General features: G+C 41.2%; 2 protein-coding genes across 2 annotated transcripts in view; both read right to left on the bottom strand.

Annotated features, from left to right (window-relative positions):
- LOC138965148 (chorion peroxidase-like) overlaps positions 1-12500 on the bottom strand; it is a 276867-nt gene that overhangs the window by 213758 nt on the left and 50609 nt on the right. The window lies entirely within an intron of this gene.
- The window catches only part of LOC138965145 (receptor-type tyrosine-protein phosphatase T-like), a 33797-nt gene continuing 22660 nt past the window's right edge, over positions 1364-12500 (bottom strand). Inside the window, exons 23-30 of the mRNA XM_070337268.1 lie at positions 12180-12323; positions 10777-10876; positions 10284-10357; positions 8367-8507; positions 7615-7743; positions 6859-7010; positions 5422-5557; positions 1364-4209 (exon numbers count right to left, since the gene is read on the bottom strand). Coding sequence (XP_070193369.1) covers positions 4138-4209; positions 5422-5557; positions 6859-7010; positions 7615-7743; positions 8367-8507; positions 10284-10357; positions 10777-10876; positions 12180-12323 — 948 coding nt within the window. The 3' untranslated portion in view covers positions 1364-4137. The remainder of the gene's footprint in view (positions 4210-5421; positions 5558-6858; positions 7011-7614; positions 7744-8366; positions 8508-10283; positions 10358-10776; positions 10877-12179; positions 12324-12500) is intronic.

Below are 12500 nucleotides of genomic sequence, written 5' to 3'. Positions count from 1 at the left end.
CTGGGGTCATATTCTAAATGAAATATAAAAAGTTATATATCACATGAAAGGAAAATGAATAAGCTTTTCATATTTGCAAAGAGAATTGTGCTATCTTTAAAGGTAAAAATTTTATGGGGGTGACAACATGATTTTTGTTGAAATTTGTACGCCCATTTTTTGGAACACGTGACAAACACAAAGAAGAAATTTTTTTTGTGTTCAGTTTATTTTAGATATGCTGCTAACTAGTCTGTTTGGGCATTCATTTTACATAACATAGCAAAGTTTTATAGAGTTTTGCTGATAAACAAAAAAGTTATTGTCACCTGAATACCCCCACCCAAATTTCAAAGTTGGACGTTTCATGCCTAAGGCCCCCCCCAAAAAAAAGATTCTGTTTACGGTATCCTGACTGACCCTATTTTTTCGCGCGACCCTAGACTTTTGTTTGGCATTTGGTAAAAAAAAAAAAAAAAAAAAAAAAATATTAAAAAAAAAAAAAAATTGAAAAAAAATTTGAAAAAAAAAAATAATTTGAAAAAAAAAAAAGGGGGGGGGGCTTTGTTTTTTGGCAAAATAACTTAAAAATATGTTTTGGGGAAATAAAAAAAAATAAAAAAAAAAGTCCCGACCTACCGACCCTATTTTTTTGGCCTATGTTACCGTTAACAGACTTTTTTTTTTTTTTTGCCTAAAAATGCATTTCTATAACTAACTTATAACAAAAACCCAGCATGTTTCAGTCATAAAGTGTGTCTTAAATATGAGTTTATCCACTGTCCGACCCATCCAATGTAAAAAAAAAAAAAAAAAAAAAAATTATAATTAGATAATTGGTCAGTGGAAAACTACAGGGGGGGCATCGTAAGCTTGCTTACGATGGGCAAGGGAGCGAACTGGTAAGAGTTAAAAAAAAAAAAAATTAAAAAAACTATATTTATTTATTTTACACAATTAAAAAAATTATTAGAGTAAAATAAAACATTAAAACGTTCATAATAAACAATAGTAAACAAGAATTTAAAAAAAAACCACAAAAAAACATAGACCACACATGCCAGGAATCGAACCCGGATCACTTTGGCCATAGGCGGACGTGCTACGACAACTTTACTAGAGGTGTGCGTTTGAATCACTGTGTCCCTGTCGCTCTCTCTCGTGCTCTCTGTCTCTCTTTCAGTCTCACCGAGACAAAACACTGCATTGTAGTTTCTTTGCCGAGACCAAATCCCCACCCGCTGCTGCGCTGGCTTGCTTGCAAATCGTCTCGCATGCGATACGCATGCTTTTCTCGTGATCGGCGGTTCTTTTTGGCGAACTGCCTCGGGTTCAAGTTTAGGTCGCTCCAGGAGAAAAATTCCTGTGGATGTTGGCCTTTAAGGTTGATTTATAATCCTCTCTCTTCTGGCGGTAGACCTCCCTGTCTTCAGGTAAGCCAGTGCTTTGGCTTTGGTCAAGTGCATGTCGTACTTCATGCTTATTCTTTAAGGCCAAACAAAAATATGTTGGTTTAGGGAAACCCGAGCGACCCTAAAAACATTTTTAAAAAATAAAAAAATCAGGCACATTTTGCGAACCACACCGAGATTAAAAATTACAAAAAAAATAAATCCGACCTATTTTGTGTGGTCATATTACCCTAAACCAGCATATGTTTTTGTTTGGCCTAAACATTCGCGGTCAAACCACTTGTTTGTTTCACTCTTTGAGCCGGTGCCGATCCAAACCATTAGCCTCATGCTTTCTGCTGCTTTCAAGAGAAAATTCGTAAACTTCTTTAGTCCTTCTTCAATACTGAAATCCAAGCAGTTCTGGGCGTCTTGTATCTCTTCATTGGAGTTATCTGAGTTAATCTCGTTTTGAAATGTATCAGCATTTTCCTGTCTCTATTTTAGAATTGACATCTTCTCTTACTTCCTTTTCTAACTTTTGCAGACTTTATGTTTATTTTTGAATATAGTGAGCTGCAGGACTAGGGGCATGTGCTTTGGATCGACACGGCTACTAACTTGGAACAACAAATCAAGACGATCAATAAGTTCAAAAGAAATCAGGACTTATTTCTCTTCTTCTTCTTCTTGTCGATCACTCAGATGGAAACGCCGGTTCTCCGCGCAAATGTTGCCGTGCGCTGTAGGTCGTCCAGACTGCTATAGAGCTTCCCTTGCACCGTGGTCGCCTCCGCCCAGATCTGGCTCCTGAGGCCATCGTGTAGTGGGCAAGTCTGCAGCAGGTGTTCCGTTGTCATGCTGCCTGTTTGACAAGGGCACTGGTCTGACTGGCCAATTCTGAACTTGGTGAAAAGGTGGTGGTTCATTCGGTTGTGGCCTGTCCGCAGCCTGAATATGAGGACTTATTTGATTACCTATCCGCTCATGTTGCTGAGTTAAGAAACCACTCACACACCTTCGCCCAGCTGCTTTTTCTAGGTCCCTTCATGCTACGTTTTTCTGCATGACTCTACACGCTCCGTTTTGTCAGCATGCACATGAGGGCTTATTGCAGTATGTTTCTGTATGTATTATCTTTATGTGTCTTTTGCATTGTAACATTTACCAATACTAAACTGTTGTTCTTTGTTTTCTTTATGTTAGTATGGGAGAGAAAAATACAGAGCGGGTGTAAAGGCTGTACACCATTGAGCAGTTTTAGGGCGTTTTTGAAACACAAAACAGCATATCAAAATAGACAAGACGCTACACTCATTCCCGGTCATAGAATGTAATGAAAACAGTATGTTAAACAGGCTTTCTTGTATTAACAAAATATGTTTGTTTTAAACAAAATAAAATATGATTCATTAACCGACGCATGCTTTCTTATAATTATGATGAGGATGGATAGATGACAGGCAGACGTCTGCGTAGATATAATAATTATTTACATGCTGGCAAACAATGTAGTTTGCACCGTTTGGAACGGTGTGTCATCCAGGTGTTGTCAAAAGCATGCCGTTCGTCAATGTATGGCACCCAGGCGTTAGCGCCGATAGGACAGCGTCCATGTGTTGGCAAGGCTAGTGTTATTGAATTGTAAAAGGGGTGCTATTTTGAAATGTTAACATAAACGTTACAGCTTTTAGATTTTGGCAAACAATGCAAAGCGCTCACATACACATCACACCGACGAAGGCCTGGCATTTAGTTGTCAAAATAAATGTAGCGTTGGCAAGAAAATGCATGACACAGGTAAAAATATAATGTTCAGGTGTTGGCATAGGTGTATGACACTGGTGATAACAATTATGGCACTCTGGTTTTGGCTTGATTATGCCCTTTTTCAGGTGGTGCAAAAACAATGGTGGTGTTATCGAATTAAGAAAGTATTCATTTTCAAGAGTGAGAGCAGATGTCACCACTCTAAGATGATCACTAGTAGTGTATAAGTAGATATGATGGCGTTCATGTATTGGTTTAGATATCAGCACATTCAAATATAGGTTTCGATATATGATGACATGCATGTGTTGACCTAGATATGCCATTCAGGTGGTGTGTAGATATGATGGTATTTAGGTATTGGCGTGGATATGATGGTATTCAGGTATTGGGAAAGATAATGATGACATTCAGGTGTTGGTTTAGATATGATGACATGCGCGTATTGGCGTATAATTATATGTCATACAGGTATTGGTTTATATTTGATGGCCTTCGGGTATTGGAGTAGGTATGATGGTATTTAGGTGTTGGTGTAGATATGATGACATTCAGGTGTTGGTGTAGGTATGATGACATTCAGGTGTTGGTGTAGATATGATGACATTCAGGTGTTGGTGTAGATATGACATTCAGGTGTTGGTGTAGATATGATGGTATTCAGGTGTTGGTGTAGATATGATGGCATTCAGGTGTTGGTGTGGATATGATGACATTCAGGTGTTGGTGTAGATATGATGACATTCAGGTGTTGGTGTAGATATGATGGCATTCAGGTGTTGGTGTAGATATGACATTCAGGTGTTGGTGTAGATATGATGACATTCAGATCAGGTGTTGGTGTAGATATGATGACATTCAGATGTTGGTGTAGATATGACGGCATTCAGGTGTTGGCGTAGATATGATGAAATTCAGGTGTTGGTGTAGATATGACGGCATTCTACTGTTGGCGTAGATATGATGAAATTCAGGTATAGCATAGACAGGATAACATTTATGTGTTGGCGTAGATACTCATGTCTCGGTGCCTCTGCTGAGCGACCTCGTAACAGTAGCGGTACTGTGCCTGAAAATGTGTAGAAGAGGTAGTCGTTTGAAAATATACGATTTAATCTTCCATCTACATAATATGTTTAGAAAAGACAGTTCAGCTTGAATAAAACAACAAGTCGCGTAAGGCGAAAATACAACATTTAGTCAAGTAGCTGTCGAACTCACAGAATGAAACTGAACGCAATTCCATTTTTCAGCAAGACCGTATACTCGTAGCATCGTCAGTCCACCGCTCATGGCAAAGGCAGTGAAATTGACAAGAAGAGCGGGGTAGTAGTTGCGCTAAGAAGGATAGCACGCTTTTCTGTACCTCTCTTTGTTTTAACTTTCTGAGCGTGTTTTTAATCCAAACATATCATATCTATATGTTTTTGGAATCAGGAACCGACAAGGAATAAGATGAAAGTGTTTTTAAATTGATTTCGACAATTTAATTTTGATAATAATTTTTATATATTTAATTTTCAGAGCTTGTTTTTAATCCAAAATATAACATATTTATATGTTTTTGGAATCAGAAAATGATGGAGAATACGATGAACGTAAATTGGGATCGTTTTATAAATTTTTATTTTTTTTTTACAATTTTCAGATTTTTAATGACCAAAGTCATTAATTAATTTTTAAGCCACCAAGCTGAAATGCAATACCGAAGTCCGGGCTTCGTCGAACATTACTTGACCAAAATTTCAACCAATTTGGTTGAAAAATGAGGGCGTGACAGTGCCGCCTCAACTTTCACGAAAAGCCGGATATGACGTCATCAAAGACATTTATCAAAAAAATGAAAAAAACGTTCGGGGATTTCATACCCAGGAACTCTCATGTCAAATTTCATAAAGATCGGTCCAGTAGTTTAGTCTGAATCGCTCTACACACACACACAGACAGACACACACACGCACATACACCACGACCCTCGTCTCGATTCCCCCCTCTACGTTAAAACATTTAGTCAAAACTTGACTAAATGTAAAAAGGATTCCAATGGAAGTAAACCTGCTCATCAGCACGTTCAAAGAACATTAACAGAGAGGACACACGGAATGACTTGACATAGCCAGACTTGAAATAGCCAGACGTGTAATAGCCAGACTTGAAATAGCCAATGCACGTACACTTTATTACAATCCACAATCAACACAAAACTAGTTGTATGTTTTCCACATGATCAATCTACAAACGTTAAAGAGAAATACAATTTCAAATAAATGTTTTCACGAACCAATGACGTGACAGCGCTAGGTCTGACGTTCTGCACGTGCCTGACAGTCATGTAGACGTCAATCTCGCGGTCATACGTCATGTGGTTGATGACGTCACACAGAGCACTGAACAGACCGCTCTTTCCCACTCCATCACTGACACAAGAACAATCAAGATGCAGATGATGCAGTGTAACAGATGTTACCGTACAATATACAGGTAAACTTATGACAGTCAGGAACATTTGTGAACCACATCAATTTCATAAATACGTTGCATTAATTTTGAATTGATAACACAGAAGTAGCTAAATATGTCAGTTACATAAATGCAATGCTTCTTAGATAAACCTTTGTTCCTAATATGATAGCGTCTTGTATTTCATAACTCAATGCAATCATGTGCAAAGTCAGTTTAAAGGCACACTCCTTCCCGTGCACTCACCATATGTGACCCTCCACCATGGAATGAGTCGCATGTCACCTTTGCATGATTTTCATATTTGTACATTTTCCTAAATAGTTTTTTATGCTTTATCCAGTGGTGAAAACCGTTTTAAAAAAGAGCAAACACTGTTTGAGTTATAAGCCTATGACTAAGGTGACCCTCACACTGTTACCAGACACTCCCCGGACTTATATTAAGCCTAGCGCAGAACCGCTCGAGGTGACATGCGACTCATTTCGTGGTGGAGGGTCACATATCTGGTAATGCCACGCTTTCACGTACCACTTGGACATACACCACAAGTAAACATATACATGTTACTGCTTCCCGTGCAGAGTTGGATTTGCTGATTTTTTTTTGTTTAAAGCTACTATTGACCGCTGATTCATGAAGAAAAATCAATCTGTGGATGAAAATTCAGGATGCTGACTTTTTTTGTTTGAAGCTACTATTGACCGCTGATTCATAAAGAAAAATCAATCTGTGGATGAAAATTCAGGATGCTGATTTTGAGTGTGTGTCAAAATGGTAGGACGGTCTTGTCCCCTGTAAAAGCCAGACCACACCAGAGTTGACATGATGAGCTTTTAAAACAAACCGTGACTGCGTAACGTGGTCACTTGTATACAGTGTTAAAGTCAGAGAAAGCAACTGTATACATTCTGCAGACCTTTACTTGCGAGACTGTTATCAAACGCACTAGAATGGGGCCCGGTACCTCAGTTGGTAAAGCACTGGACTTGTGATCCTAGAGTCACGGGTTCGAATCCGGGCCGCGATGGACACGGGTCAACTTGAAAGTGCAGACTCAGAGACGGTATCCACGTTCCACCCCCATGTCACCACCGTGGCACGGAAAATACCTCGGTCATTCTGCCATAAGTGCAGATGGCTGATGACACTTAAACACGCACACACCTGGGTAGCGCGACTCTGTTGCTGCTAGCTTTCCACTGGGAGGAAGCGAACCGAATGAGGTTATGAATATAAAGTGGAAAAAACAAATCACCAGCACTGGATGAGGAGTGTGGGGGTTTCAGCCTCCATCAGTGTGGTAGTTAGTGTGTCCACAAGTTGCAGCATGTGTGACGTGTCTCCCCCCACCTCCCCTGTCCAGCCCTCGTAGTGCAGCACTTTCAGTGACCGCGCGCTGGACGTACCCTGCAATCATATCGTGGTGTTCAAAATTGATTTTAAAAGTTCTCTCTGGAACCCGCTGAGAGCGAGAGAGAGAGAGTGAGAAAGGGAGAGAGAGAGAGAGAGAGAGAGAGAGAGAGAGAGAGAGAGAGAGAGAGAGAGAGAGAGAGTGAGAAAAAAAGAGAGAGACAGAGACAGACAGACAAATAGACAGAGAGACAAACAAACAGACAGACAGTACAGACATGCACCTGGCAATATAGAGAGCACAAGACATAGCCGGACGATTAACTAATATACTGGTAGAGATAGATTTAAACATGCATAAACAGGGACACCTGTGAGAGAGAGCAAATGTAAGTTTTACGCCCTCACGACAAAGCCATTAGGGGCATGTTACACGGGAAAACCCGGCTTTGTATGAAAATAAAAAATAAAAATACGGGGGGGGGGGGGGGGGGGGGATGTAGACTGGGACACCTGTAGACATATTTGTATAATATATACTGACCTACCTTTATCTTTACCATTCTATTTTTTGTCCCTCCAACTCTCTCAGCATATCGTTAACAATCAATCCCGTATTGTTGCTCCTCGACACGAGAAAACACAAAAAGCGTATACTCACTGCTTTTTCCACATTGATGTGATAGAGGGTGAGAGTGGTGAAGCCGGTGGACTGTGACTGTAGCGTGACGGTGTAGGGTCCACTCTTCACAGGCTTGCTGGGCTCTCGTGGCCAGTACTGGCAGTACGACTGGTGGACATAGTGTAAAAATAACCACATTTAAATGCAGAGAGAGAGAGAGAGAGAGAGAGAGAGAGAGAGAGAGAGAGAGAGAGAGAGAGAGAGAGAGAGGTGGAGAGAGAGAGATGGAGAGAGAGATGGAGAGAGAGATGGAGAGAGAGAGAGAGAGAGAGAGAGAGAGAGAAAGAAAGAGAGAGAGAGAGGAAGAGAGAGATGGAGAGAGAGAGAGAGCAAGCGAGCGAGTGAGAGACAGAGACAGAGAGAGAGACAGAGAGATAAACAGAGAGAGCTAAACAGATGCAAGCCAGATAGACAGAGAGAGACAGAGACGGATATAGAGAAATACAGAGAGAGAGAGAGAGAGAGAGAGAGAGAGAGAGAGAGAGAGAGAGAGAGAGAGAGAGACAAAGAGACAGAGAGAGAGAGACAAACAGACAGACAAGACAGACAGAGAAAGAGACAGACAGACATACTGACAGAGAAAGACAGAGAGAAAGACTGAAAGAGAAAACCAGACACAGAGCCAGGGAAGGAATGTGTATTGAACATGTAACTTGTGCAAGGGAAGTGTAAATTCGTCATACACGGTTATATATGGACGTATAAAGTTCAGACATTATAACTCTTCTTACCGCTACTTCTTGTTCTTCGTTTGGACTGCTCAGGGAAACGATGGTTGTGACGTCATTTCCGTAGACCAGTCTCCAGAAGTCCACCAGTGTTGACGGCAGGGGGAGCTGTGTTAGGATACTGCCTTTGGGGTCACGGAATGTCTGGAAATACGTGACAAAGTTGTATAACCATTGAGTTTATTAATTTGATTTGCCAAATAATCGGAATTCAATACTTTTTACAAGGATATCGACATACAAGCGCAAAAATGGTTCAGATACAAAAAATGATTATCGGTAAACTGCACAGTAGATATTCTGTCACTGAAGGTTTTTTTCTGTTTTTTTGGTGCGTTAGCCTTTGTAGAGGTCTCGTCTGATTCTCCTAGCATGATAGTTTCGGCCCGTCCCGTAGAAAAGCTGATCTGTTTCTTCTTCGTCAGATTCTTATTTTTCAAAGTTGTTTTTAAATGCAGGACTTTTGGTCAAGGCATGTACCGTAAAATCCCTAGCAAACGCCCAGTATCTAGCAAACGCCCACCCCCTACTTTCGGCCAAATGCTGTGCAGAGGGGTCACTACCTGGCAAACGCCCACCCCGGTTTTTTGTTTTTTGGCTCACGAAGTGTAGCCTATGCGATCGTAACTTTGTCTGTCTGTGCGTTTGTGCGTTTGTGCGTGTGTGTGTGCGTGTGTGTGTGTGTTTGTGCGTGTGTATGTCTGTGGTAGAAACTTTAACATTTCCGAGTCTATGTGTGAGTGGTTATCCAAGACTATGGATAAAGCTCGCATAAGATTACGTCACGGTCAAAAGTGTTTGACGTCAATTAATGCATCATGACGGCATGCCTCCCTGTAGTCTTTCTCTCTCGCGTGGTGTGTGTGGTCTCGGTCATTGTTATTTTGAGCGGGCCGATACTATTTGGCAGTCGTGTCCCTGTAAGTAGGCTACATGCAGACAGACAGATCTAGATCTAGTGTCTCTCTTTCTTGCACAGTGTCACCTAAGCTTACTGTGTGTGTGGGTGTGTATGTGTGACGGAGTGATTGAGTTTGTGTTACTGTTTGTTTATTTCTTACGTGAGCCTTGAAGGCTTCGTCTCTTGTTTAACATTTGTTTTAAGACAGTCGGCCTCTTTTAAGTCTTTTATCTACGATTTGTGCACACTGTTCGATGGTTCGCCTTTTTTTTTTAGGGGGGGGGGGGGGGGGAGGAGGGGATAAAATTACGTCATGTCTTTCAGTGACGTCGTTCAGTGACGTCTTTTATTGAGTGTTGAACACTTCTCTCGTTGACAAGCACCTTATGTTCAGCTATGCCGAAGCACAAATCATATACAGTGAAAGCCCTGAGATATCTTGAAAACGAAGCTGCAGGCAATGTTTCGTTATGTGCCCGCGAGTTTTCTTTTGACAGAAAAAAGAATGAGAGAGGGGAGGGAACACAGAAACATATTAGAACAGCAATACGGGAAATAAAAGGACAAATGAAAGTTGTCTGAAAGACCGCCAGTTAGATCTGAAGAAGTTGAACAAGTTGTGATGGAATACTTGGAAGAGGGTCTCCAAACAAGAGAAGAAACTGTGTTTGTGCTGACGTTAGTCTGAGAATGAGAAAATCAAGGTCACTTGTGTTCTTTTTTTTCTATCACAGAACGTTGATCTTTATTTGCGTAAACAAACGGTGTGTTTATTTTTTTGTTATTAAAATTGCATAAATCACATGGTTGTATCACTTTTTTTTTCTCGTGAAAATGTGATGACACTTTATCTTGCAAAGGAGTGTTTACCTAACAAACGCCCACCCCCTGCTTTTTCCCGAAATATGTGCGGAGGGGGGGGGGCGGGGTGGGCGTATGCTAGGGATTTTACGGTACTATTTGCTGACTCCATGATCAATTTGCACTGACACCATTTAAGTAAAATGGCTCAAACTCACAGGCATAAAGACGGCATTGATGTACTGGTTTCTATCTTCCACACGTTCCGTCAGATACACAATGTGATTGTCCACTGAAAAATACATTATTTGAAAAGTAATTAGCAGAAGCAGCCAGATAAAAACAAATAAAAACAGATATATACCCAACTTTTGAAATTGTTGAGGAATGCTGTTTTCAAAATCAAATTAGCAGATATCTGAGACATTTTAGCAGCGACATAAAAAAGAAAGTAAGACTTTCCAAACTTTTCTCATCAACGCTTCATGCGTAAATCATAAGGGCCACATACCTACAATTATTCCTCAGTTACCTAGAAATATCTCTGCCCCAAAATCATAAGAAAACAGTGAAAGAATGATACTGATGAGAACAGACAAAACAAAACAAAACAACAATCAGGGATAAAAAGATAAACATCGGTTGTAAGAAAGAAAAAGTTCAGTATTAGTTACACCCACGTAAACTTCACCCCATCAACTATGCACATACAGGGCAAGGCGGTAGAGCTTCTGTTCTTTGCCATGTTGACATCCTGCAGGGCGTTGTCATGACGACACTCGGACATGAGTGGCTGCACTTGCATCAGTGTCTACGTCGACAAAACACAGACATAAAGAGTGAACGGTTAGCGAGACATAAAGACTATGGGTTACAAAAAGATAATAGAAAGGTAGGTACCAGAGAAAAATACGAAGACGTCAAATACAGCGGCAGATAAACATTCGACTGGTACATAGCCTACACTATGCAGACCACGTCATATGATAACATGCCCATGGCAAACTTTTGGAAACAAATCTACTTGCTTCTTCCATGGATCTGCTAACAGAGAATTAAGAACGCATAAGCATTATTTAATGTTATTGAAATACTTTCACATCACCAATCATACCGTATACGTATTAATCACAGTCGAACCTGCCTATAACGACCACTGAAGGGACCAACAAAAAGTTACCCTCATAGTCAGGTGGTCGCTGTAGAAAAAAACATTATTGCGGTTTCTTTGGGAAGGTCGTAGTGGGTAGGTGGCCGTTATCAATAGATGGTCGCCAGGGCAGGTTCAACTGTATCAAAATAATGGCTATCTAACCTGCGTCAAATTCACCCAGTCAAAGGGAGTAGAATGTGGTATAACACGTTCGAAACGCAGAATCAAAAAATAAGAATAATACGTTATTGGAACGTTAAATTGTTGACAAAACACAACGTTACATTTATAGTACGTCGACCCAGTGGTCTTTTAAAGTAGACAAACACTTATGATACATCTATCTCGCTAAGTACATTATTTTGAATATGTGAGCGTTAGCAGTCTGAAGACTGTATTGCAGTGGGTCCCCTCACACTGCGGGATAGAGGGGAACGAACAGGCGGATAAAATGGCCAAACTGGGTGCGGAGGACGAACAAGAAGAAAATCCAGTGAGCTCCACAGAAATGAAAACCATCATAAAGTCTCTGCTTAAAATCCCCCCAACGCACGACAGCTACCACCAACTGTCAAGGCCTGAACAGGTAGTCATTTTCCGCCTGAGAACAGGGCACAACAGAATGCAACAACACCTGCACAAAAAAACTGCGAGCCGTGCCCTCCCCCATGTGTCCCTGTGGAGACGCAGAGCAGGATGCAGCCCACATCCTGCAGGACTGCAGGAATCTCCAGCCCCTGAGGAGAGAGATCTGGACCAGGCCAGTGCCCCTTCATGAGAAGCTGCATGGACCTGTGGAGGCTCTTCATAAGACCACCAGCTTCATTACCAGAGCTGGACTCCAAGTTTAGCATTGGCGAACGACAACAAGAAGAAGAAGTTAGCAGTCTATCTGTTTTTGGATTGACGTTCACAACGCAATATGTTAGAGGGCCATAACCTTGCAAGGTATGAAACATACCTTAAACTCTTTATCGATGCGCGCATTTGGAGTGCGAGTCGTGATTGGTTGAGGAAAGATGACGTCAAACTGGTCAAGGGGGACAACTGTGTCCCGTGCTGTGTACGCCTCTAGAAGAGCTTCGTGCAGAAACATATACTGATCCTGACGCGGAAAATGAAATTCAATCATGAGGTGTAAGAAATAGAATTACACACACAGACACACACACACACACATACACATACACACACGACACACACACACCACACACACACACCACACACACACACACACACATACACACACACACACACACACACACACACACACACCCGCTCA

This window comes from Littorina saxatilis, linkage group LG4 (assembly GCF_037325665.1).
Source record: "Littorina saxatilis isolate snail1 linkage group LG4, US_GU_Lsax_2.0, whole genome shotgun sequence".
NCBI lineage: Eukaryota > Metazoa > Mollusca > Gastropoda > Littorinimorpha > Littorinidae > Littorina > Littorina saxatilis.
Note: the sequence above shows the minus strand (reverse complement) of the source record. Positions and strands in the feature narration are given on the sequence as shown.